This window comes from Poecilia latipinna, unplaced genomic scaffold (genome assembly GCF_001443285.1).
Source record: "Poecilia latipinna isolate Pla-1442-1.1 unplaced genomic scaffold, P_latipinna-1.0 Scaffold15, whole genome shotgun sequence".
Taxonomy (NCBI): domain Eukaryota; kingdom Metazoa; phylum Chordata; class Actinopteri; order Cyprinodontiformes; family Poeciliidae; genus Poecilia; species Poecilia latipinna.
The window spans coordinates 121152-144915 of record NW_015112631.1 but is presented as its reverse complement, the minus strand read 5'-3'; the positions used below and the strand labels follow the sequence as shown (position 1 = coordinate 144915).

The 23764-nt window shown below is 40.3% G+C and overlaps 1 protein-coding gene across 1 annotated transcript in view; it reads left to right on the top strand.

Moving 5' to 3' along the window:
* axl (AXL receptor tyrosine kinase) overlaps positions 1-22199 on the top strand; it is a 38534-nt gene extending 16335 nt beyond the window's left edge. Inside the window, exons 7-20 of the mRNA XM_015032496.1 lie at positions 1271-1466; positions 8563-8702; positions 9867-10011; positions 10573-10590; positions 12002-12131; positions 12336-12427; positions 14833-14928; positions 15519-15596; positions 15808-15900; positions 17117-17238; positions 17687-17796; positions 19318-19477; positions 20294-20430; positions 21425-22199. Coding sequence (XP_014887982.1) covers positions 1271-1466; positions 8563-8702; positions 9867-10011; positions 10573-10590; positions 12002-12131; positions 12336-12427; positions 14833-14928; positions 15519-15596; positions 15808-15900; positions 17117-17238; positions 17687-17796; positions 19318-19477; positions 20294-20430; positions 21425-21881 — 1974 coding nt within the window. The 3' untranslated portion in view covers positions 21882-22199. The remainder of the gene's footprint in view (positions 1-1270; positions 1467-8562; positions 8703-9866; positions 10012-10572; positions 10591-12001; positions 12132-12335; positions 12428-14832; positions 14929-15518; positions 15597-15807; positions 15901-17116; positions 17239-17686; positions 17797-19317; positions 19478-20293; positions 20431-21424) is intronic.
* Positions 22200-23764: the final 1565 nt, after the last annotated feature.

Below are 23764 nucleotides of genomic sequence, written 5' to 3'. Positions count from 1 at the left end.
CCAAGAATCATCAGGAGCTCCTGAAGCACTGAAACTAAACACTTATACCAATCAGATGGTTAAATCACCTAAATAACACATTGAGAAGAACAAATATATTTGTTCTTGAGCTTTTAGGTCTATTTATTCAATAAGTTAGTTGCAAAAAGGGTTTTATAATTGACAATGTTGCTTATTTTGTTTATATATAGTTTTTGATTAAGATTGATTAATTACAGTCCCTGAAATGAATGATTAAAAATTACAATCAAGTCTCACCACTAATAAAACAGATTACAGCGTGATCGCACAGTGAAGCTGTAGAAAACCTCCTGCCTGAATTATTTTTGCATTTTTGGGAGCATTCAGAGAGAGCGGCCAGACACTCGTTCAATTCAAAAAGCCACTTTTGTTACCAACAAACAAGATTTTTAACTTTGTTTTATTTTTATTCGTTTTTTAACTCAAATTATTGTAAACATCCAAGAGTTTTTGTAGATATAGTGCAAAAACCCAAAATCCTGCCAAGTATTTTTGGTCTAGTTTCTTGTGTAAATATCTTTTTACACCTGAAATAAGACAAAAGTAGCTTATAAGTAACTTTTCAACGAAATATTAGAGCTTTTTTTAAGTCACTAATTCCTTAGTATTGGTGAAAAGTTCAAATTCCACTGGTAGAATATTTCGCAATCAACAGGCACTGCACCGTTACCTAGCAACCCCAGCCAAGTCCAGCCCGTTACCTAGCAACCCCAGCCAAGTCCAGCCCGTTACCTAGCAACCCCAGCCAAGCCCAGCATGTTACCTGGCAACCCAGTTCTAATTTCACTGGCAGGTTACTTCACTGATAACAAGGGAAAAATGTCTTTTTGGGAAACAGGAACATTTTCATTAATATTAAGGAATGATTAACTTAAAGCAGCCTCCCTTTTTCATGCTGAAAAGTTACTTGTATGTTAGTTTTGTCTTATTTCAAAAGAACTAAGATATTTTTACTAGAACTTACTAGAAACTTAAGATTTTGTGTTTTTGCTGTACGCATTAGAAATATTTCAGATTTTTCTTTCTCTTGCTGTTCTGCTCAAAATATTATTACAATTTTATCAACCTTTAGATCCAATAGGGAGTTTTTTTGTTTTCTCTTCCAATGTTTTGATTCTGGGAATCACGGCCTGTTCCTGTTTTCGCCCTGAGCCACAACAGATAAACCTCCCACACAAGAACGGCTACAGCTGCTAAATCCGGCACAAAGGCTGCAACAACTTAACGCTGCGCTATCTGAACGTTTCAGGCCAAGCAGTCGGGAGATTCCTTCCCAGCAGACTCGGATAAGACGATCCACACCCAGAAAGTGAACATCCCACCAGCCACGCATGTCATCCAGGGCCTGGAGCCGCACACGCTCTACGCCATCAGGGTGGCCTGCGACAGCAGCCAGGGCCCGTCTGACTGGTCGCCCTGGGTGGAGCTTCGCACACGAGAAGGAGGTGGGTCTCTCAAGAGGATTGAGGATGAGTTTTTTTCCCTCGCCCTCTGGGTGTCAGTGTTTGTGTTGGAAGTATGTGAAGGTCAAAGCTGCGATGTTTCTTCTCCAAGTTTCCTCCCTCCTCTGTTTTGGGCTGACGCACCAGTGAAAGCTGCAGGTGCAAACAAAAGTCAAGCGTTTAGATCTGTTCATTTCACTACAACTTGTTTGTTTGTTTGTGTTACAACAACAAGGCAGCTCAAGCTGCTTTACATCACTGAAACACAGTCATCAACTGTGAAAAAAGCAATAAGAATTAATTCTGACACCAATATACATCAAAAATATTGATCAGTGTTTTACTTACTACTAATCAAAACAAACAACAGACTAAAAAACTGTTCATACCTGATCACTTATTTATTTACTTAATATTTACTTATTCATTTTTCCTTAACAGCCAAGTTGTTTCTGTTTCTACTTTATTTTTTATATTTATTGAGATATACTTACTTATTATTCTTTTATTCAGTTATTTGACTTGCCTTCGAGAGTTGCTGATTTATTTATTTTTTATAAATGTTGTGCTTTCCTTCGTGCACAATGACAATAAAAGAAATTCTGATTCTCATTCTGAAAAGCAACTCTGACCAGCTGGGTTTTTAAAGGATTTAAAGGAACTCAGTGTTTCGGCTGTTTTGCAGTTTTCTGGAAGTTTGTTCCAGATTTGTGCTGCATAGAAGCTGAATGCTGCTTCTCCATGTTTGGTTCTGGTTCTGAGAATGCAGAGCAGAAGCAGAACCAGAACCTGAGTGGTCTGGAAGGTTGCTATGGCAACGGCAGATCTTTAAGCTGATTTATACACTCCCAACAGTATCTTAAAGTCTATTCTCTGAGCTGCAGGGAGCCGGTGGGAGGACTTTAGACCTGAACTGGGTCACGTTCTCTATCCTCCTGGTTTTAGTCAGAACTCCAGCAGCAGAGTTCTGGATCTGATTGATTTTTTTAGGCAGACCTGTTGGAGTTATCAATGCAACTAAAGATAAAACGTCTGGATCAGTTTCTCTAGATCTTGCTGATTATTACTGGCAATGTCCTTTAGGTGATAGAAGGCTGACTTTGTAACTGTCTTTATGTGTCTCTGAAGGTCCAGGCCTGATCTCTAGCTTCCATCTGTAACAGCTGAAGCTGTGCGTTGACTCCAGATCGCTCCTCTTTAAATCCAAAGATAAAAAGTTAAGTTTTGTTTCTAATCAGCTGGAGAAGGTTTTGGCACATCCACACATTGATTTGTTCTAAGTACCTGTTCAGTGCTTGGATGTAGAGCTGTGTGTCATCATCATAGTTTTGGTAACTCATCTTATTTCTTGTTATAACCTGAGCTAATGGGAGCAAATAGATATTCAATAGGAGGAGGCCCAGGTTGAACGTTGGGGAGCCCAGATTGCAACTTCTGTTCGCTTTGATGAGACGTTAACTACTGAAACAAACAAATCCGAGCTCTTTAGGTAAGATTCAAACCAATTTACTGCTCTACCACAGGGTCCTGTCAGTATAAAAGCATAATTTTCATAGTAAAAGTGCATAAATGTGCTCTCTATCCACATGTTTAAGCATTAAGCTCATCCTGAAAACCTGACCCCATGTTGATCTGAAATATCATGATAGTTTCCCCTTTATGAAGGCTCAGGCAGTGCTTTCCCTGAAACGGGATGTAAAAAGAAAAACTGCTTAATTGTAATATAATGGTGGTTAGATGTAGGCTAGTTTCCAGTTTTTAGATACTTCTGGGTTATTTAGAAAAGAAAGTCTGAGTGAGCTGAATAAGCAGTTTCAGACATGTGAATGGGAACACAAAAGCTGTGCTGGTGGTTTTTAAAAAAAATACTGTTAGTCTTTTTCAATATTCCAGGCATAACATATGAAGAAGCTGGATACTGATACGCCAAGGCATTTTGCTCCACTAATGGATACCTGGGCACGGTATCCTAATCATGTGATTGACTTTATTAAATCAGGCATCAAAACAGAGACGTTGTATGATGAAATATGAACCTGTGTTGGCATGATCTCATCTTTCTGCTTTATGCACATGTGAGATTCTGTCACCTGGAATTGAAAAGAAGTTATAATGCTGGGAACAGCATAAACCTTAAAACTCTCAGCACCCGAAAATAAGCAGAAAGCTAAATTCCAGTAATCCCAGAGGAACAGAGGAAGAGAAATCTCCCAAAGATCTCCCAACGGAAGGGGAGCGGAGACCCAGAAAGACCCCGGACAAGCCCCCAGGGGTGTCGCTTCATCTCACGCTGACCATGTAGGGAAAAATCCTGCATTAAAGGCAAGGAGGTAGAATCAACATTTTAGGGCTTTACATCATGTTACAGTGTTATTCCCTTCATTCTTTCATGTTTGAGGAATCCTTTTGTCGGTGCTACTCCTTCAGACTAGCGGCAGCAACTATTAGCAAACACCTGGTGGAACTACTGGTTTACTGAGCTCCTAAGATCGGTTTTTAAACAGCATAATGAGGAGCTTTGTTGTGACGACGTGCTGAAGGCAGCGTGTCAGAAAGAGCAGGAGCTTCTTAAAGAGACAGAGGCCCAATTTCAAGGCATCAAATTGCAAAGTCAAATTTCTTTTAAGTTATGTTTGACATGTTTAGCATTTTTAAAACAACTGAATGGAACTTAGTTACTTGATTGTGCTATAAAACGGAACTATGTGTCTGGAAATTACAAATACCTTCACTTTAAAGCATTTGCATACCAGAGGAGAAGGTAAATAAGCCATATTATTTGATTATTTGGAAATATCATTAGCACCCCTGACTGTAGCCAGTAATAACACTGTAGAAACAACCTGGACGTCACCCAACATGCTTGATTTTAGTAAAATGTGTCAGTTATTCTGGCTGAGGGCAGCAGATTCATCGTGAAAACATTTCATGAGTTCATGACAAAGCTTCCCAGCATCACAAACAATTTTGTGTTTCATGCCAAAAATAAAGTTTGTTATCAGTCCTGTTTAGTTCACTTTAATCAAACTCTAGTTTGTTTACTTAGAAAGTCTGGTTCATTTGGGGAGGTGTGAACTGGACTCAGATGCGGACCGGTTCGAATGCATATATGTGAACGCTGAGCGGACTGGAGACCGCTCCAAAAGAGGAATTGGACTGCAGCACAGGGCATTCTGGGTAAATAGAACCAAAATAAATGTGCTAGTTTAGCGCTAGCGGGAGAAGTAGCTTGTGTTTTTTTTTTTTTTTTTTTTTTTTTTTTTTTACCAAAACAGAGAAATCCTACAATTACTAAAATCTGATGCGACTCCATTTTTCTAAACATTTTGTGCTCAGTGTTTTCAGAGGTTTTGATGTCATTTCCTTCAGTGGTTCTTGGTGCAGCGCCCCCACAGGCGAGGAGCGGAACAGGTTTTTAAAACGGTTTGGTTCATTTCACATAACCGTGGAAAACAAACCACAGCAGCTAAAAATGTAACAAATGTTGCAACTTCAGTCCCCAATCAAACCGAGTCTACTGGACGTTCAGGTGTGAAAACACCTTACGCAGATTTCCAGCTTGTATTTAAAAGATTTTGGGCCATAAAGCTGTCTTAGTCCAACTGTGTTTATAAAAGAAACCAGGCTGCGCCTGTCTGCCCAGTTTCATCCGTTAGCAGATGACAGGGCGCTTCAGGAGGGACAGAAATGGAGAACGCTGTGGAAAGTCTCCTGAAAGGCTTCACTGACTCCTTCCCAACGGTAATGTTAAGCAGCGGTGTGTTTGACTTTAAACTGAGGTGGGATTTTCCATGCCAGCTCATGCTGACTCCATCCATGGATTTAAAAAAATGGCTGGAAATAGAGGATAGTGAGAGGAGAGAGAGAGGAGGTTTTGGCAGGGGCTTTCCATGATGAAAGCCGCCTCCAATCATCGCAAAATGCTCCAACGCAGCGTTTCTCATTTTCTCATAAACAGGAAAAAGAAAAGAGGGAAGTAGGACTCGTTGAAATGCTGGTCACAGGCAGGATTTAGCAGTTTCACTTCTTTATTTCAGAAAAAAATGGCAGAAATCTTTGTTTCCTTTTAGCGGTGAGAAAGAAAAAACAGGAGTTTATGATTTCCTTTAAGAGAGAAATGTCTTTGCACTTGTCTAGATGAGTCAGAGGATAAAAAAAGCGGCGGCCTGGTCACAGATCAGCAACATTTTCCACATCTCTCTCTGTCTGGTTCTGGTTGCCTCTCTGCTGTCTTTCTCTCTAACAGACGGTCCAAATATGTTCTGCTCTGTCCCTTGAACATATCATCCTTCTGCTTCCTCGGCGTGTTACACATCCAGATCCTGAGAGCTGTTTCTGTTTCTCACATCCATCATCTGTTTCCTGAACTAACTCCCCCTCGTGTTCTTGTGTTTAATCTTTTCCTCTACCTAAAGTCCAGCAAGCGATGTTGTGCAGAAGGGTTTCAGCTGAACATGGAAACAAATGCAAGGCAAAAAAGTAAAAAGGTTTAATGGTGGGAATCGAGAACAAGAGCTTGAGAAAACACACATTTTTTTGTGATTTTTCCCAAAACTCGTCTTTCTCCCATGAGGAGCAGCGGATAAATCCAATCTGAAACTAAACATTTAAAAACACAAACAGTTTTCATTTTTGCTTCTGTCTGTAAAGCAATTAAACCGAGACAGAATCTGTCCGTTTATTTCTCTTTATGCAAGTTTAAAATTCCAAGAGGAGACAGAATGTTCTGAGTTTACGTCCAAACCGGGAAGGTTGCAACAGACAGCATATCATGACAGTTATGAGCAGATTGCTGCTGGGACTCCAGGGTTGCATTAGAGGTCAGATTGAGCCTTTTACAAGGAAACCCTCACTAAGATTGAAAGGAGAGACGGAGGACAGTTGTGCAATTCATTGAACTTTTCAACAAATGTTTTATTGGGATGTAATGTCCTTTCTCCACCCTGATACTTCTACATAAAATTCAACACAACCTATTGCTTTAGAAAGCACCTATTAAGTAAATAATGTGTGGTTTAATCACAGGGTGTGTAAACACCAGCCATGTTTGGTCCACTTAAATCAAATTCTAGTTTGTTTGTCTAGAAAGTCGAGTCAAGAAAAACAAATCTACAAGAATTAAGGTCCCAGTTTGGTTGAAGTGAACTCTAAATATTCTTTATAAAAGTTACACACTGCAGCTTTAACTGAGGCATCAGCAAGCACTGCCTTTTATTTTACACTTCAGTTCACACCAGCCCTGCTTGGTCCGCTTTAATCAAACTCCAGTTCATTTGACGAAAAGTTAGTTTTTGTTACAGCAGCAGCAGCAGCAAGTTCTGGATTTTGTAATTTCAACCAATCGCTTTCACTTTAAGTCAGCCTTATTCTCAGCTGGCTGGATCTGCATGCTTTGAAGCTAAAATCTGTTTGAAAAAGACCCAAAAAAGAGGGAAGAAATCTTGGCATCTTTGGGAAAAGGAGAGGGAAAAAAAACGGTTTGACGTGACAAAGAGACGAAGTGTAGCGCAGGAGAAAGAGGAGCGTTAAGGTGGAGCCTTAACCGACTCGGGTTGTTTTCGTTGTCGTTCGCCGGGAGAATACGGCCGACATGTGGAAACAATCAGCCGCAAAACGATCCCTGATAACATCATCCATACTGTAGGCTGGGCAATGTTTCCCAAAACTCACGGTGACTTCACCAGTGTGTGTGTGTGTGTGTGTGTGTGGTGGTTCTTAGAGCCTCCCCCGCAGAAACAAAGCATAACAAAAAGAAACAAAGCCAGCTCTCCTACTTGAGAAGAAGATTGTTGGAGTTCTGCTCTACATGGAGCGTCAATCTCAAACAAATTCCTCATTCCTTTCCTGGAACGTTTTCCAACTGCTTTCACATGGAAAAAAAAAAGAAGAAACAGGCGGAGGAGAGTAAACCAGAGGAGGAGGAGGTCAGGGAGTGGACTCTCCTGTCCATGGTGCCCTCACGTGCCCCTTTGCTGGATTCTTCACATTTCCTCCCACTTCATCCCCCAGATGTTGCAGATTCAATCATCCTAAAACCTCAAAGCTGTGAAAACAACTGGTTAGCCCCTGGCCTCTTTCACCCGGCTGCTGGCTCCTCCGGCTTCTGCTGGTTTCACCAACTCAAATATAAGACTCTAAATTAAATTTAAGACCCCTATGTATATTTGTTTTGCCCAGAATGCATATAGCATTGTACCAGAAGTGTCACCAACTGCTCTTACATTAGAAATATTTGTAAAACTTTTAATATTCCATTAAAAAATACAATTTTGCAATTACAGTATTTCCATTAACTAAGAAATAAAATTATAAACATGGCTGAATAGGTCTGTTCACGCGATAAATCATAAAAATCATGCAGTGGCATCATCCTCCAACAACTTCCTGTTGTCTTTCTTTTCTGCCAGTAGTTGCATCCGGTTAATCATGAGACTGTATAACACACACACAAAAAAAAGTTTTCATTGCAGTTTTATGAAATAAACAAACTTTGATACAACCGGAAAGTCACCTCAAAAGCTTTTTTATCAAAAAATATGTTTTGTTTTGTTGCTTTTTGTGTTGTTGTTTTTTTTGTTGTTGTTGTTTGTTTTTTTCAAAAATTGCCATGTTTCCATAAAGCAAATTTGTTTTCGTAAATCCAGTTTACTTAATTTTATGATCAAGGAAATGCAGCTGTTGGCAAAGATGAAGGCTGTCCACTAGTTACCTCTCCATTGGAAATATAAGATGTTTTTCGGCTGTCAAAATGAGTTTACTTCAAAAAAACTGCAATGAATCACAGGAGTCACATGATCAACAACCGGATGTTACTACTGGCGCAAGCCACGAAGAAGAAGACGACAGGAAGTAGCATGTTTATAATGAACCAACATGTTCATGTGTGGTTTTAATTGTTTAATGGAAACACCACATTTGCGAAATTGCGTTTTTCTACATTCATATGGACAATGTTTTACTCACGTTTGTAATGAAAATGCAGAGAGATGCAAAATCTAGCTAACTAGCAAGCTAGTTAGCGGTAACCTCAACCGCCTCTAGTCACACAACATAATGATGACTGACTTTAATGTCGTGTTTTTTCTCATCCATGTTTCAGTGCCAGACAGCCCACCGGCCAACGTGACCGCCAAGCCAAACGGGACCGAGGTGCTGGTGTCGTGGGAAGAGCCTCCGGGGAAGCTGAACGGGGAACTGCTGGGGTACCGGGTGGAATACAGCACACCCTACATGCGGCAGGTCAGCCCGAAAAGCAAACTCAGGCCTGATTCTCTGGGACACTAACGGACTTGTAAACACACCACGTTGTAGCTAAATCTGGTTTAGATCAGGCAGGTTGAGGGCAAAACAAACACGTCAGAAAACTAGCGCATGCACAGAGGACCCATGACTTTGAGACCGACAAAAAGAAAATATGTGGACACTCTTGACCAATGTGCGAGATGAAGATTAATTTTTTTTTAAAAATGGCTGCTGTCGGGATCGGCCCGTATGACACGGAGAAGTAAAATGCCTCAGACGATGCGGACAAGTTGCCTCATACTATTTGATGAACACGAAGAATGCGTGGAGGAGCTACATTAGCTAGGCTAATTTTGCTAGTTCCGCATTAAGTACTACAGTAAATATCACTGATATTTATCTTACTATTACACAGGAGTGGGGAGAGTAGTTGTAATGTACTTACATTGCTCATATGTTAAATAGGAGAAGCCAGAGCTAGTTCTGAGCCTTTGGCTTTGTTGTCATGGCAACTCCAAAGCAACTGCCTGCCAAGATGTCTGTCAGTCCACGGCATTGTGACGTCACACGATAACTATTTATTAACAAGAAATACATGAAAATGAATATTAGAGAAAAGTAATTCTCTACAACGTAACAGGCTATGTACATGTTTGTTCATGTTTCAGAAATGACTCGTATTTCAAAATAAAGGTCCTACTTCTACCTCTACTTAGCCCTGCTTACTGCTTTGCTTAAAAATAGAGTCCCTAGCAGGGTTGCCAGATCTGACTGACAGTTTCCAGCCCAGATACAAAGTCAACTTAAATAAAAAAGACAAACATCCCAAATCTCAGTCTGTTAAAGCTCATGATAAAAGTGATGGAGTCTAAATATTTTGAAAAAAAAAAAAAAATGAGTGCAAGAACAACATTTTATTAAAAATGTTGAGGTTTTTTATTTCTCTGTTACACAGTAACAGCTACTTTAATTAATAGGATGTTCTAATTGTTTTAAATTGCTAACTTGACACCATCTAGTTGGACCAGAAAACCAACAATCTTCCGTATTTGTAACCAAGAAACACAAAGCTATGAATTATCTGAGACTTTATGAATTTGTGTCATTAAATGACCAGTTCACCTGGTCTTATGCGTCATTTTTGTTTCTTTTTGTTACCAGTTTAATGTGGACGCTGGATTGGACACAGAGTTCTCCATCAATCTGTCCACCCCGCTGTCCAACGTGTCTTTTAGGGTCTGCGCCTACACAGGGGCCGGTCATGGACCCTGGAGCCCCGAAAGGATCCTGGTCCTCAGTTCTCCTGGTGAGTGGCAAGAAAAATCAACAACAAATATTAATAAATACTATTAATCAGGTGTGTGTTTTTTAATATAAAATAATGCTATTAGCTTAACTATTGATAGTTTAAGTAACTTTTTTCTTTTTTTTTTTATTTCGAAAGACCGATTTCCATCACATTCATTAATTACAGCTTTAGCCATTCAAGGTTGTAAATAAGGATGGAGTCAGAGTGCAAGTGATTTTATCCATGTTGTCTTTGAGTTTAAGTAACTTCAGCTAACTATAGTTAACCTAACTTTTCCTTACGCTGACTGTAGTTAGCTTAACTAACTACAGTTAGTTAACCCAGCTACTTGGGTTAAGTAGCTGTACATAAGCTAACTTTAGACAGCCTGAGCATAACATGCGAAATCTGAAGAATTTGAAGCCATTTACAAAGTTTGCAGAGCCATAAAGGCACAATAATGTCGGGTTGAAAGGAAAAATGTAAAGAAATGAGAAATTATTTAATACTTGATGAATGATTTTAAATGTTTTCCTCTTGCATATAAATATAACAGTTTTTCTTCTCTTCATTCCACAGAAACGGGGAAATTCAGAGGTGAGTCCACATGCAGATCCCTCAAACTCTCCGTCTGCTGTGACAAAATGACCGCTGGCATGTTGGTGGAAGTGAGCTAATGATGTTTTCTGGGATGTGCAGAACTTCTCTTTTTCACTTTGTGTCACGGGCTTCCTCTGTCGTGTGCGTTCAAAAAAAAAAAAGGAAAGAAGATAAAATGGAGAGGGGTAGAGGAGGGAAGAGAGGCGGGTTGGCTGAATGGGGGAGACGCGTCATAAATATTTATACCAAGATGAGGCAGTGTAGCACCTCTGTTTGCTTCGTCTTCAAGACCCAGACATCAACAAGAAGAATGGAAGAAGAAAGTGAAAAGGAGGCAGGGAAAGTTGGGGGAGGATGAGGAGTTTCACACGAACTTTGCAGTTTGTGTGAAAGACTGAGAGAAGATTCAGGATGAGCGATGGGATGGCAGCAGCTCGACTGAGGGACAGAGAAAGAGGATATTTGTGGTAGATTTATCTCAGGCAGACATTACTTCACCGATTTTCCCAGCTGAACGACTTTAACTGCAATTCATGAAAACAGCAGGAAAACTCCTGTGTTCAATTTAGAAAGGTGATGAAAACACATTAGATATTTCACTTATCAGACTTTAACAGATTTGCTTCCCTGTCTTGAAAAATTGATAAAATAATTTTAAAAAATGATTTGAGAGCTGTAGCCAGAGACAATGTTAAACTCCAGGGTGGAAAAAAGTGGTTTTGGCTGCTGCTACTGGAAATACTAAAGCCACAAACGTCCATTCAAAAACAAATATCTTTTTCCAGGATGGGATGATTATACAACAAACAGAATCAATTAACTATAAAACAGAAACTGGACCATTTAATTATAAACTTATTCTGGAAACTTTTGGTTTATTCTTATATTTATTTATTTGGCACGTCTTTTTAGATTAAATTTGACGCATACGGCTAAATCTGACACATTTGCAAGATAAACAGAAAGTCAGTAAAGTTGAATCGATTAATCATGATTAATTATTATTGAGATTATTTCACTTATAACATGGAAAAATGTTTTATTGTAAGTGAAATAATCTGCCAGTGGAACTAGAACTGGGTTGCTAGGTAACGGGCTTGGCTTGGCTGGGGTTGCTAGGTAACGGGCTGGGCTTGGCTGGGGTTGCTAGGTAACGGCGCAGTGGAATATTCCACCAGTGAATTATAACTTTTTCATCAATATTAAAGAATTATTATCTTAAAACAAGCTGCTGTTTCTCACTGATTCATTAGTTGTAAGTTAGTTTTCTCTTATTTCAAATGTACTAAGACATTTGCTCTAAAAGCCAGACAAAAGTACTTGGTAATATTTTGTGTTTTTGCAGTGTAAAGACTTTCCAAAGCTTTGGTTGAGCTGTTAAACCGACTCTGTGCCCGTGTCCTTCCAGGTTTGTCAGATCCGGCAACGTTTTCCTGGCACTGGTGGTATGTGGTGATGGCCGTCACCGGCGCCGTGGCCCTCGCCATTCTCCTGGCTGTTTACGTGGCCAAGCTGCGGCGCAAAGAGACGCGCTTCGGGTGCGTCGGTTTATTTGTCCTCCCTGTGGGTTGAAGGGAGGGACCCGGCGGCTCGGGCCAAACCATAAATATTTTCCGTCCCTTCCAGACTCCATTGCTTGTTACTTTCTGAGAGCCATTTTCTGCGTTACGCCGCCACACTTCCTGTGTTGTTTACACGCTTACCCGACTGACCACACCTGTTTTGTCGTTGTGCGTTTGCAGGGAGGCATTCGAGCCCATGATGGAGCGCGGGCAGCTGGTGGTGAGGTACCGCGCGCGCCGCAGCTACAGCCGCAGGCCGTTGGAGGCGACACGTGAGTTCCTCTGAACGCACCTGGATCAGGAGCTCTGAGCTGCATGCCCTGACCTGACTCCCTCAGAGTCAAAACACTTCTTCCAGGGAAACTGGATGAGCGAGAAACGCTGCACCTCACCGCGCACAATGACAGGAAAAGACGGAGGGATACGGCAGGCCGTTTTAACAAAAAATCGGCTTCACCACTTACATTTCTGCTTATTACTAGTCATGAAGTAAACTTTTGTTCTGACTAGTCATAATCCTAATTAAAGAGATCTTGAATGACACCATAATTCAAAATGTTTTAAAGGGGCAGCTTCATGCAAAATCAACTTTTTTTTTTTTTTTTTTCTTTACATCACGTTTTAAGTTTTTCCCTCATCAAAGTCAAACCTGCAGTGACGCTTTGATTATTTCATGTATGTTTGAGAAATCCTGTAATCTCCATGGCAACCATTCAGCTGTGTGAAACACCTGGGTGGACCTAGCCCCGCCTTCGAGATGCAACTCCCCCACTCTGCTCCTTCAGACTAGCCAGCAGCGATTAGCAAACACCTGGTGGAGCTGCTGAGCTCATTATAGGAGCTGCGTCTCAGTGAAACGCTGGTAAAAACGTTAAAGGGTTAATAGAGGAGCCATGTCGGCACGACTTCCTGAAGGTGGAGTTTCAGAAACGGCAGGAAGCCTAATTGTAATTGGAATAGGACTGTTGTAAATGAATATTTTAGTAATCGATTATTCTATCGAAGCTGAAATGCTTCACATCAGATTTAAATGTTTTACAGTTTAACTTGTTTGTAAAAACTAACATAAACATCCAGATGAAGATGAAACTTAAACTCATGAGTGACACTGAGAACCAATCAGAGACGACCACTTTGCGTTGCTTTGTGTGCCGAATCCAGTCTGCAGCGTTTCTTTGTGATGTTGCGACATCACAGAGACTCGAACCTGAAAACAAACGCTCAGATTTCACCCAGCTGGGTCACATTCAAGCACCGTCTTTGTCCCCAGGATATTTGTTATGGTCCTTCTGAGCAGGTCTCAACATGCTGGATTAGAAAAGAAAGAAGGCAAGACTAACAGGAAGTAAACGATTCAGGAGGAGGAATGATGAAATGAAATAGGAAGGGTTAGATTGGATGGATCTGATGCTGACCTGAAGGTTCCGGTCGTGTTTCCAGGACGTAGTCAGATCCTGACGTCCTGGTTGTTGCCGCGGCCGGACATACCAGCATGAGTCGCAACATGCCTGTGGTCTGAGTGCATTTTTGGCCCAAGCCGTGTCAGATTGATGGTGTAGCAGCAGCTGGAGGCGATCTCCAACCGTGTTGTTGTTCTGTCAGTCTGGAGGAAAACAAGAAGGAACGTCTGCCCAGCTGGAGGAAACGTCCCAGCAAACTCAGATTCTTCAAATCCTTTTTTAAAATTACAATTTATGTTATTTTTGTCACCAAAAATTAATCGCACTGCAAAAACACGAGCATTTTTTTCTCTAGTTTCTACTGTAAATATCTAAGTACAATTGAAATAACAAAAAAAATTACACCTAACTTTTCAACAAAATATAGAAGCTCGTTTTAAGTAAATAATTCTTAAATATAGATTTTAAAAAAATACTAGTTCCACTGACAGATTGTTTTACTTATAACAAAAGATTTTTCCATGGTATAAGTGAAATAATCTGCCAGTGGAATTAGAACTTGGTTGCTAGGTAACAGGCTGGGCTTGGCTTGGGTTGCTAGGAAGCGGGCTTGGCTTGGCTTGGGTTGCTAGGTAACGGCACAGTTGAACATTCTACCAGTTGAAATAGAACTTTTCCACCAATTTTAAGGAAGTACTGACTTAAAACAAGTTACTTCTAAGTCAGTTTTGTCTTATTTCAAGTGTACCGAGATATTTAGACTAGAATCCAGGAAAAAAAAATACTTGGTAAGATTTTGTATTTTTGCAGTGCTGTTTAAGAATTTAACACAAATAAACATAAACAAATAAATAAATGAATCAAAAAAACAAAGTAAGCAATAATCTAAAAACTCGATGTCGACACATTACATCTGAAATTAACCTTCAGTTCTGAGTTTAAAATTTATTCTTTTAAAAATGTTTTTCCTGTGATATTTAGAGTTTGAACCTATAAATAATGGTGTCTTTATTTAAATTTGAGCTAAACCATAACATAAAAAAATGTAAAAGTTTTGAACAGGCAGGAGAAAGTGGTTGATTTTGTATCAGAGAAAAGTTTTTACAGTGATAACGAGGAATACTTCTGCTAGGGCTGGGTGATAATCTCAGATTTTTTTCCACATCAGATCTGATCTGAATAGATTTTTCGTTCTTCCTTTCTTTTCTAAAACAAAGTAAATAGGAGTGTTGGGTGCATATTTTTCAGCTGTTCTCCTGCTCTGGTGTTTCCTCCAGTGAACAGCTTGGGCATCAGCGACGAGCTGAAGCAGAAGCTCCAAGACGTGATGGTGGACAGACACAGACTCACTCTGGGGAAAACGCTGGGAGAAGGTCAGCACAACGCACACAGCTACACGCCTTCACTGTAAAAACACTAAATCCTACCAAGGATTTTAGTCTGCTCTAGTTGGGATATTTTCACTGCAAATTACACAAAAATACTTTGTAAGATTTTGAGTTTTTGGTGTATATAATATATTCTACACTGCAAAAACACAAAATGTTACAAAGTACTTTTTGTCTAGTTTCTCATGCAAATATATTATTACACTGGAAATAAAACAAAACTAACTTAAAAGTAACTTTTCAGTATGTAATATAAGTGATGTTATTGTTTTTCAAGCTGTACTAAAAAATCTGCTTGTCGACTTAATAGTTTTGTAGATATTCAAGGATTATTGAATTAAAACAGGCTCATATTTCTTAATAAAAATTCATAATTGAATTGTGTTTCACACTTCAAAAACACAAAATGTTACCAGTATTTTTGTAATTTCTAGAGCAAATATCTTAACCAAACCAAGACTGAGTTCCTTGGTAGGATTTTGTGTTTTTGCAGTGTTTGTTGTGTCTGATGGTTTTCTTTTCAGAGTCGCTGTTTTATTAAAGGTCTGTTGTTGCTGGTTGTGTTTTGTCTTCAGGGGAGTTTGGCTCTGTGATGGAGGGCCTGCTGAACCAGGAGGAAGCTGTTCTCAAGGTGGCTGTAAAGACGATGAAGAGTGAGTCAACATCACAACAAATCAGTATTACAAACCTCTCAGTTTTAGAAATAAATTGGCTTTAGTCAGATGTTTGGAGAAGAAAAGCACAAAGTTAAATAGTTTGAAGTCCTGGTGTAGGACAGCTCCTCCCTCATGGGATTTCTTATTAATCAGAGAAAGTGATCAGAGCTTTGCAAACAGTGATCGATGTGAACCGTCGCCCCTCCAGTTGCAATCTGCACGCGCTCAGAGATGGAAGACTTTCTGCGTGAAGCCGCCTGCATGAAGGAGTTCGACCATCCCAACGTCATGAGGCTCCTGGGTGAGGATCAGATATTTATTCTACGGTTTCCAGAGCAAATATCTTACTACTCATAAAAACCGAACATCCAAGTAACATTTCATCACATGAGCTCATTTCAGTAAATAAAACTTGAACATTGATGAAAAGGTTTTCATCATGTCACTTATAATAAGACATTTTTCTCATGTTGCCTGTGAAAATAATCTGTCAGAAATTTAATAGAAAAACTTGAACATTTCTGAGTTCAAAGAATTTAAAATTTGCTAGAAAACTTTGAGAAATTTAAGACAAACATTTTTAAAAGTTTTGACATTTCTGAGCTTGAAAAGTTGGAAAGTTTCTCGAAGAAACTCAGAAATTTTTAGATTAATCTAAGAAATTTAATATGAAAACATGGGCATTTCCAAGCCTGAAAAGTCAGAAATTTGTCATTTGCTAAACAGAAAAAATAAAACAAAACATTGAAATAAAAATGTAAATAATCTCCCAGTGAAACTTGAACTTTTTCATCAATATTAAGGAACTTTTGACTTAAAACAAGCTTCTATTTCTTGCTGAAAAATTATTTGTAAGTTAGTTTTGTCTTATTTAAAATGTATTTGGACCAGAAACTAGAAAAAAATACTTGGTAAGATTTTATGTTTTTGCAAATTCACTCATCAGTCAGTTTATTAAAAACTGAGTTGTTTTCACTGATTTTGTTCATTTCTTGCAGCGGCTTTTTTAAATGTTTGGAGTGTAAAATATTTTAATGTATATTTTTTAAAAATTTTCACATTTATGATCTTTGAAAAGAGGAAATCAGTTTAGGTTAGTAACACAGATTCATTACTGGAAGAGGAAGTGAAAAATGCTTGTAAAAATAAGAGTTTCATGTAGCTGGTTTTAAAAACAGAAAGTACCAAAGAACATGAACAGAAACCCAGAAAACATGTCAGTAGGACTTATTCATGATTCAACATATTTAATATGGTTTATTCACCAAAGCTGAACACTAGCAAGTGATTAAATTTCAGTTTTAATAGTTGCTAAAAAATGTAAAAACAGACATTTTGAGTTTGGCCTCCTGCTTATTCAATGCAATCAGCACGATTAAACGGGAGCTGAAATGACAAAGTGAACAAATTCTGCAAAAATGCAGCATATTCCATTGATTTAGTTAATAAAAAGAGGAGATTTTGTCAGCATTTTCAGTGTGTGGATGCTAATTTTCTCTTTCAAACTTTCTTGTCAGGTGTGTGTCTGCAGACGGTGGAGAGCGAAGGTTACCCGTCGCCTGTGGTCATCCTGCCGTACATGAAGCACGGCGACCTGCACAGCTATCTGCTGTACTCCAGGCTGGGCGACTGCCCTGTGGTACGCCTGAACACACAACCCAAAGCACCAAGTCAGCAACAAACCAGCACTCGCAGTTTCACACACTTTATGGTTTCTAAGTTCACATGAATGTCAGCAAAACTGGATCCAAAGTTCAGCACAGTTGTAAAGTTTTTCTTAAATAAGCCTCCAACCACTCCCCCTCTGGCAGCAGAAACGCTCTAAACCCAAAGCGTTTTTGGCGCCAGCTGTGAGCGATATGCATTAAATCCCCAGAAGAGCTGAGAAACTCTAATCAAAGCAAGACCTATAAAGAATGTTGAAATGGTTATGAAGTGGGCCAACTTTTAAAAACAAGCACCCAATGGTTCCCTGAGGACCATCCAGTCAGTCTGCTGGAAAGTTAGCTGTGACTGTGAAAAGATGGACGCTGGCGCCCTCTGCTGTGAGTAACGGGTAAACGAGCTCTCCTCTGTTCCGCCTGCAGTACCTGCCGTCTCAGATGCTGGTTAAGTTCATGGCCGACATCGCCCGAGGGATGGAGTACCTCAGCAGCAAGAACTTCATCCACAGAGACCTGGCTGCGCGCAACTGCATGTAAGAAAAAACACTTCTTCCACTTTCCTCTTTCAGTTCCCTACAAGACCGCAGAGGTCTTTACCCTCTGCGGTTTTATGCAGAGGGTAAAGACCGTCTGCTGGACGAAGCAAAACCGAAGAGACTTGAACTTTAATGGGGACTTATGATCAGAAATTGATATCTTTTGTACTTCCGTTTTGGTTTTTACTGCTTCTAAAAACAGCCTGAGCGTTTTTAAGAAAAAGCTGGCAATAAGTTAATGTTTTTTTTGTCTGATTTTTAGTGTGAATATCTCAGTAACCTAAAATAAGACAAAACTAACTTAATGGTAACTTTTCAGCAAGAAATAGGAGCTTGTTTTAAGTAAATAACTCCTGAATATTCATGAAAAAGTTCTAGTTCCACTGGTAGAATTTTCCACTGCGCTGTTACCTAGCAACCCCAACCAAGCCCAGCCCGTTACCAAGCAACCAAGTTCTGCTTCCACTGGCAGATTATTTTACTAACAACCTGGGAAAATGTCTTGATATGAGTGAAATGATTTGCCAATGGAACCAGAACCTTTTCATAAATGTTAAGGAATTATTGACTTACAACATGAAAAGGCAAGTTAGTCAGCCTCCACACCAGTAGAGGGCGCCCAAGAACATCAGGCTAGCATTTTTTGAATAACACAAACTGAACATACAAAAACAATTTCTATGTTGATTTTGTACTTGTGACACAAATAATGGTTAATATCTTCCTGTTAATGGCTGCATTTCTTTTACAAATGTGCGCAGAACTTCAGTATTTTGCTAATGTTGAAAACATACAATTTTGCAATTGCCGTGTCTCCATTAAATAAGAAACGCAATTAAAATCACACATGAATAAGTGCGTTTGCACAATAACTCATTAAAAAAATAACGTGTAAAAAACACTGGCACTTCCTCCTACCACTTCCTGTTGTCTTTTTCTTAGTTTCCGGCAGCAGAAACATCCGGCAGTTGATAATGTGACTCAATGCCAAAAATGTGTTTCCAAGCACACCTCTTCCTAGCGGAAGAGGTTTTCGTAATTCCCATTTAACCCTGACACCACAACTACATTTGAGGAAAAATAAAATGCCAAAATTTTCTTTTTACTCTGAATTTAGTGTTTATCAGCTGATGTTACATTCAAATAGTTGCATTTCAAACTCCAAATATTTTTTTTTAGCTTTAATCCTGTCAGGTGCCATAGTAACACTGGCACAGCTAATTACAAATGATGCTAATGATAGTAGATATGTTACACACTTGGATTAGCTTAGGAATGATAAAGCATTGACATGTTAATGGAGGAGACCCCAAATAAAAATCTGCTTAGGGCCCCAAAAAGGTTTGGACCGGCCCTGGGCTCCACTGATGCTTTTCAAAGCTGTACAGCTCTAAACGTTGACAACTGAGCAAAGTTAAAGAAAAAAAGTAATGGACATGTTTTGTGTATGCTAACCTGTTCATATGTTAGGATAAACATGTGATCTTTAATAAATGAACATTTCTGTTTCTGCCGCAGGCTGAATGAAAACATGAATGTTTGCGTGGCCGACTTCGGCCTCTCCAAGAAGATCTACAACGGCGACTACTACCGACAGGGCCGCATCTCCAAGATGCCCGTCAAATGGATCGCCATCGAAAGCTTAGCAGACCGCGTCTACACTACGAAGAGTGACGTGGTGAGTACCTGGACTCACCTGGACTCACCTGGACTCAGCCAGACTCACCCAGATTCACCTGGACTCACCTGGACTCACCCAGATTCAACTGGACTCAGCCAGACTCACCCAGATTCACCTGGACTCAGCCAGACTCACCCAGATTCACCTGGACTCACCTGGACTCACCTGGACTCACCCGGACTCAGCCAGACTCACCCAGATTCACCTGGACTCACCCGGACTCACCCAGACTCACCCAGACTCACCTGGACTCCCCCAGATTCAACTGGACTCAGCCAGACTCACCCAGATTCACCTGGACTCAGCCAGACTCACCCAGATTCACCTGGACTCACCTGGAATTTTACACTCTAAGAAACATTCACACAAAGATAAAAACTAACTACCCATCAAACAAAGAACATTTTTTAAACACTACAGAAAGAAAAACTGACTCATGTTATTCTCATCAATGAAAAAACAAAATTCAGCTTTTATTTAGTTTTTAGCCTTCAAAGTAAAAATAGTGTAAACTTTTTCTCCTGCTACATTGTTTAACTTCTGATGTTCTGAGGCCAAACCTCTGGGACAGACGGAGCTGCTGCAGCTGCAAACGTCATGAACTCAGAGGGATCACATGCTGATCTGTGAATTATGGGTATTTTTCTGTTAACGTACAGATGATGATCTCCATAACCCGCCCAGGTCCACGGCTGTAACTCTGCTGTGGAGTTCATGTCCGACTGGTGCAGATTCATGTCTGAGGGAGGCAGGCGGCGCGTCCTGACCTTTCCCCTCCGGTGTTTTTACCTTCCCCTCTGTTTTCTGTCCTAGTGGTCGTTCGGAGTCACCATGTGGGAAATCGCCACACGAGGACAGACGCCTTACCCCGGGGTGGAAAACAGTGAGATTTATGATTATTTGAGACAAGGGAACCGACTCAAACAGCCTCCAGACTGTCTGGACTCCATGTGAGTACGCTGGAAACACTTAATGTGATTAATCCATCACTGAAATAACCAAATAATCAGTACAAAAATATTAAATCGTAACAAGAATATTTGGTCCAGTTTATGGTAAAAATACCTCTATAACACTTGAAATGAGGCAAAACTAAGAGCCACATTTTCAGCAATATTTAAGTAAATAATTCCTTAATATTGATGAAAATGTTCTGGTTGCATTGGCAGATTATTTCACTCAAGACATTTGCTCATGTTATAAGTGAAATAATAATAATACTAAATAAATCAATAATAAATAAAATATGATCTTCAATAACTCTTTGAAAAGTCTAAATTAATGAGTTACAACATTTAGATTAATGAAGCATCTGCCAGTGGAACTAGAACTTGGTTGCTAGGTTACATGCTGGGTGTGGTTGCTAGGTTACAGGCTGGGTGTGGTTGCTAGGTAACTGCGCAGCGGAACACTACCAGTGGAACTAAAACTTTTTAATAAATATTCAGGAGTTATTTACTTAAACCAAGACTGTATATCTTGCTGAAAAGTTCCTTGTAAGTTAGTTTTGTATTATTTGAAGTGTAAAAAGACAAAATTAGACTAAAAATACTTGGTAAGATTTTGTGTTTTTGCAGCGGATTTTCACTCCACATTTAGTATTTAAAAGAATAAATGGACTGAACTTCCTAAGCGTATATTTCTGACCCAAAATGACCGTGGCTTCTAGAGTTGTAGCTCTTTACTTTTACTGAGATTTTTTTCTTTTTCTAAACTTCAGTCCTGCTTTTCTGAGGGGGGAAAAACAATTGTTTCTTTTGTTTTTTTCTTTTGTTTTGAGAATGGTTATTCTCAAAATGGTTACTCTCTGTGTAGTTGGAGAGATTTTTGGCAGTATTTTTTCATATTTTGTTATGCTGTGTAACCATAGCAACAGGGAGCAGCTGACTGACATGGGAAAAGCTGAAAATGATTTAATTCTCATGGTTTCTGTCCGACCTGCAGCTACTCCCTGATGTTCTCCTGCTGGCTGCTGAGCCCGAAGGACCGGCCGTCCTTCGAGACGCTGTGCTGCGAGCTGGAGAAAGCGCTGGAGGACCTGCCGGACCCCCAGGACCCGGACGAGATCCTCTACGTCAACATGGACGAGTCGTCCTCGGAGCTGGGCGCCGTGGGCGGCCGCGACCCCGCCGAGGCCTCGCCGTTGTGCCTGAAGGGACTGGAGTCGGTGACAACCGTGGAGGTCCACCAGCCCAACCGATACGTTGTCTGTCCGCGCCGCGAGGCCGCCCGGGCCCTCTCCGACTCGCTGGAGAGCCTGGACATGCCGGTGTCGTCGTCCACGGCGACGCTGCCGCTGCAGCCGTCCTGCCACGCCACGCCGGACCGCACCCCGGCCCCCACCCCGACGTTTGAGCTGCTGGAGGACATAGAAGCGACCAGGAGGATGCCCTGGCTGTAACTGAGCCAGAACACAAACTCGCCACAGCATGCTCATGGCACGAAGGTTTCCTCAAACCGATGAGCGGATTCCCAAGGGACTCTGAGGACGCTTCGTCTTCTTCATCCTGCGAACTGCAGGAGGCGCTCTTGGTTTTATGCTGCAGATCTAATATTTGTAGCACAATCTGGAGCTGCGTTTCCATTACAAATATGCGCAAAACTTTTTTAATCCTCTTCTAGTGTAAAAAAGAAAACTGAATTTTGCTAGCACAGCATTTCCTTTAAAGGTTTCAGCAGTAAAACCAACTTTCAGCGTTACATCATAACGTTATTCCCTCATCAACAGACCTGGAGTGTCGCTTTGATTCATTCATGCATGGTTGACAAGTCCTTCTGTTTCCATGGCAACCACTCAGATGAGCAAAACGCCTGGGTGGACCTAGCCCCGCCTTCGAGGCGCAGCTCCTCCCCCCTCAGCTCCTTCAGACTAGCCAGCAGCAATTAGCAGACACCTAATTGGTCTCAGAGCAACGCTGGTAAAAACGTTAAAGGGTTAATAGAGGAGCCATGTTGTGACGACTTCCTGAAGGCGGAGCTTCAGAAAGAGCAGGAGCTTCTTAAAGTGACAAAGATCCAATTTCTAGGCGTTACATTAAAAGTAAAATGTAAATGCTACATTGTAAAAATAATCCACTCTGTGCCTGGAAAACACATATTACTGCCTCACCTGAGTTTTTCAATCTAATGAATTTATTTTCATAATTCCAATTTGCTGAATTTGAAGGTGGAAGGAAACGCAGCTGCTGAGATGAATTTTCTCCTCCTTTGCAATAAAACGCCCCGCTCCCCTCCGCCGCCATGCTGGACCAAACCTCTGTGAAACCAGCCGACACTGCCAGGCTGAACCGATCGACTCAGATGGACGACGCGTTTTCATTCGCTTTATCCTTAGACTGTAAGGTGTGTTAAAGATTTATCTGTTTAAAATACTCATTCTTTGCACTGCTGTGTGTACGACCAGGAACAATCCTGCAGAGCAGAAACATCGACTCACATCGCCTCGACTTTTCTACGCTTTTCATTTTGCTACAACCACAAACTGGAAAATATGATTAGAGATTTATTTAACAAACCAGCAGCAGAGTAAAGGAGTTAAAGCCAGTCAATGTTTAGAACTGATTGTTACTCCAGCAGGTGATCTGGAGCTGTGTAGAGCTAAATGTTTAGCTAGTTATACTTATGTTTAGCTTTGAACTAGTTTTGCTTAGTAACTAGATATTTAGTTTAAGGCTAAATATTTAGCTTATTAGCTTAACATTTAGCTTCAAACTGACTATTTAGTTAGCAAACTAAATCTTTAGCTTCAAATTCTATTTAGTTTGAAGGTAAATATGTAGCCTGTGAACTAAATACTTAGCTTGAGGTTACATATCTATATTTATCTCCAAAATAGATTTTTATCTACTTCAATAGATATTTTGAAATTGTGACGGTTATAAATAAATAACATGGTGAAAATATACATGTTTTAAAAACAGCTTCCATGTTTTTCTCTTAAGAAAAATGACCCAAATTATTGCCGTCAGTCTTTGACTCTTTACATAAACTCCCCGTTAGGCGTGTTTTGGTTTGTGGTTGTGACAAAACGCTGACAAAGTGTCTGAATCTGAAGCCAGTCCTGATCTCCAGAGGTTTTCCTCTCAGTTCTGGGCCGAGCCGTGAGCACATGGGCCCGGTCCAGTCCGCAAGAAATACTGTCTGCACCTTCCCTCCGACACGATGGGGGACATTTATGACGGCGCATCAGGGCCACTGGAGGCAGAAAAAATACACAGAAACTTTGAGGTTTCTGATTTTCAAAAGTTTTCTAAAGAGAAACTTGGAAATTACTGAGTTTGAAAA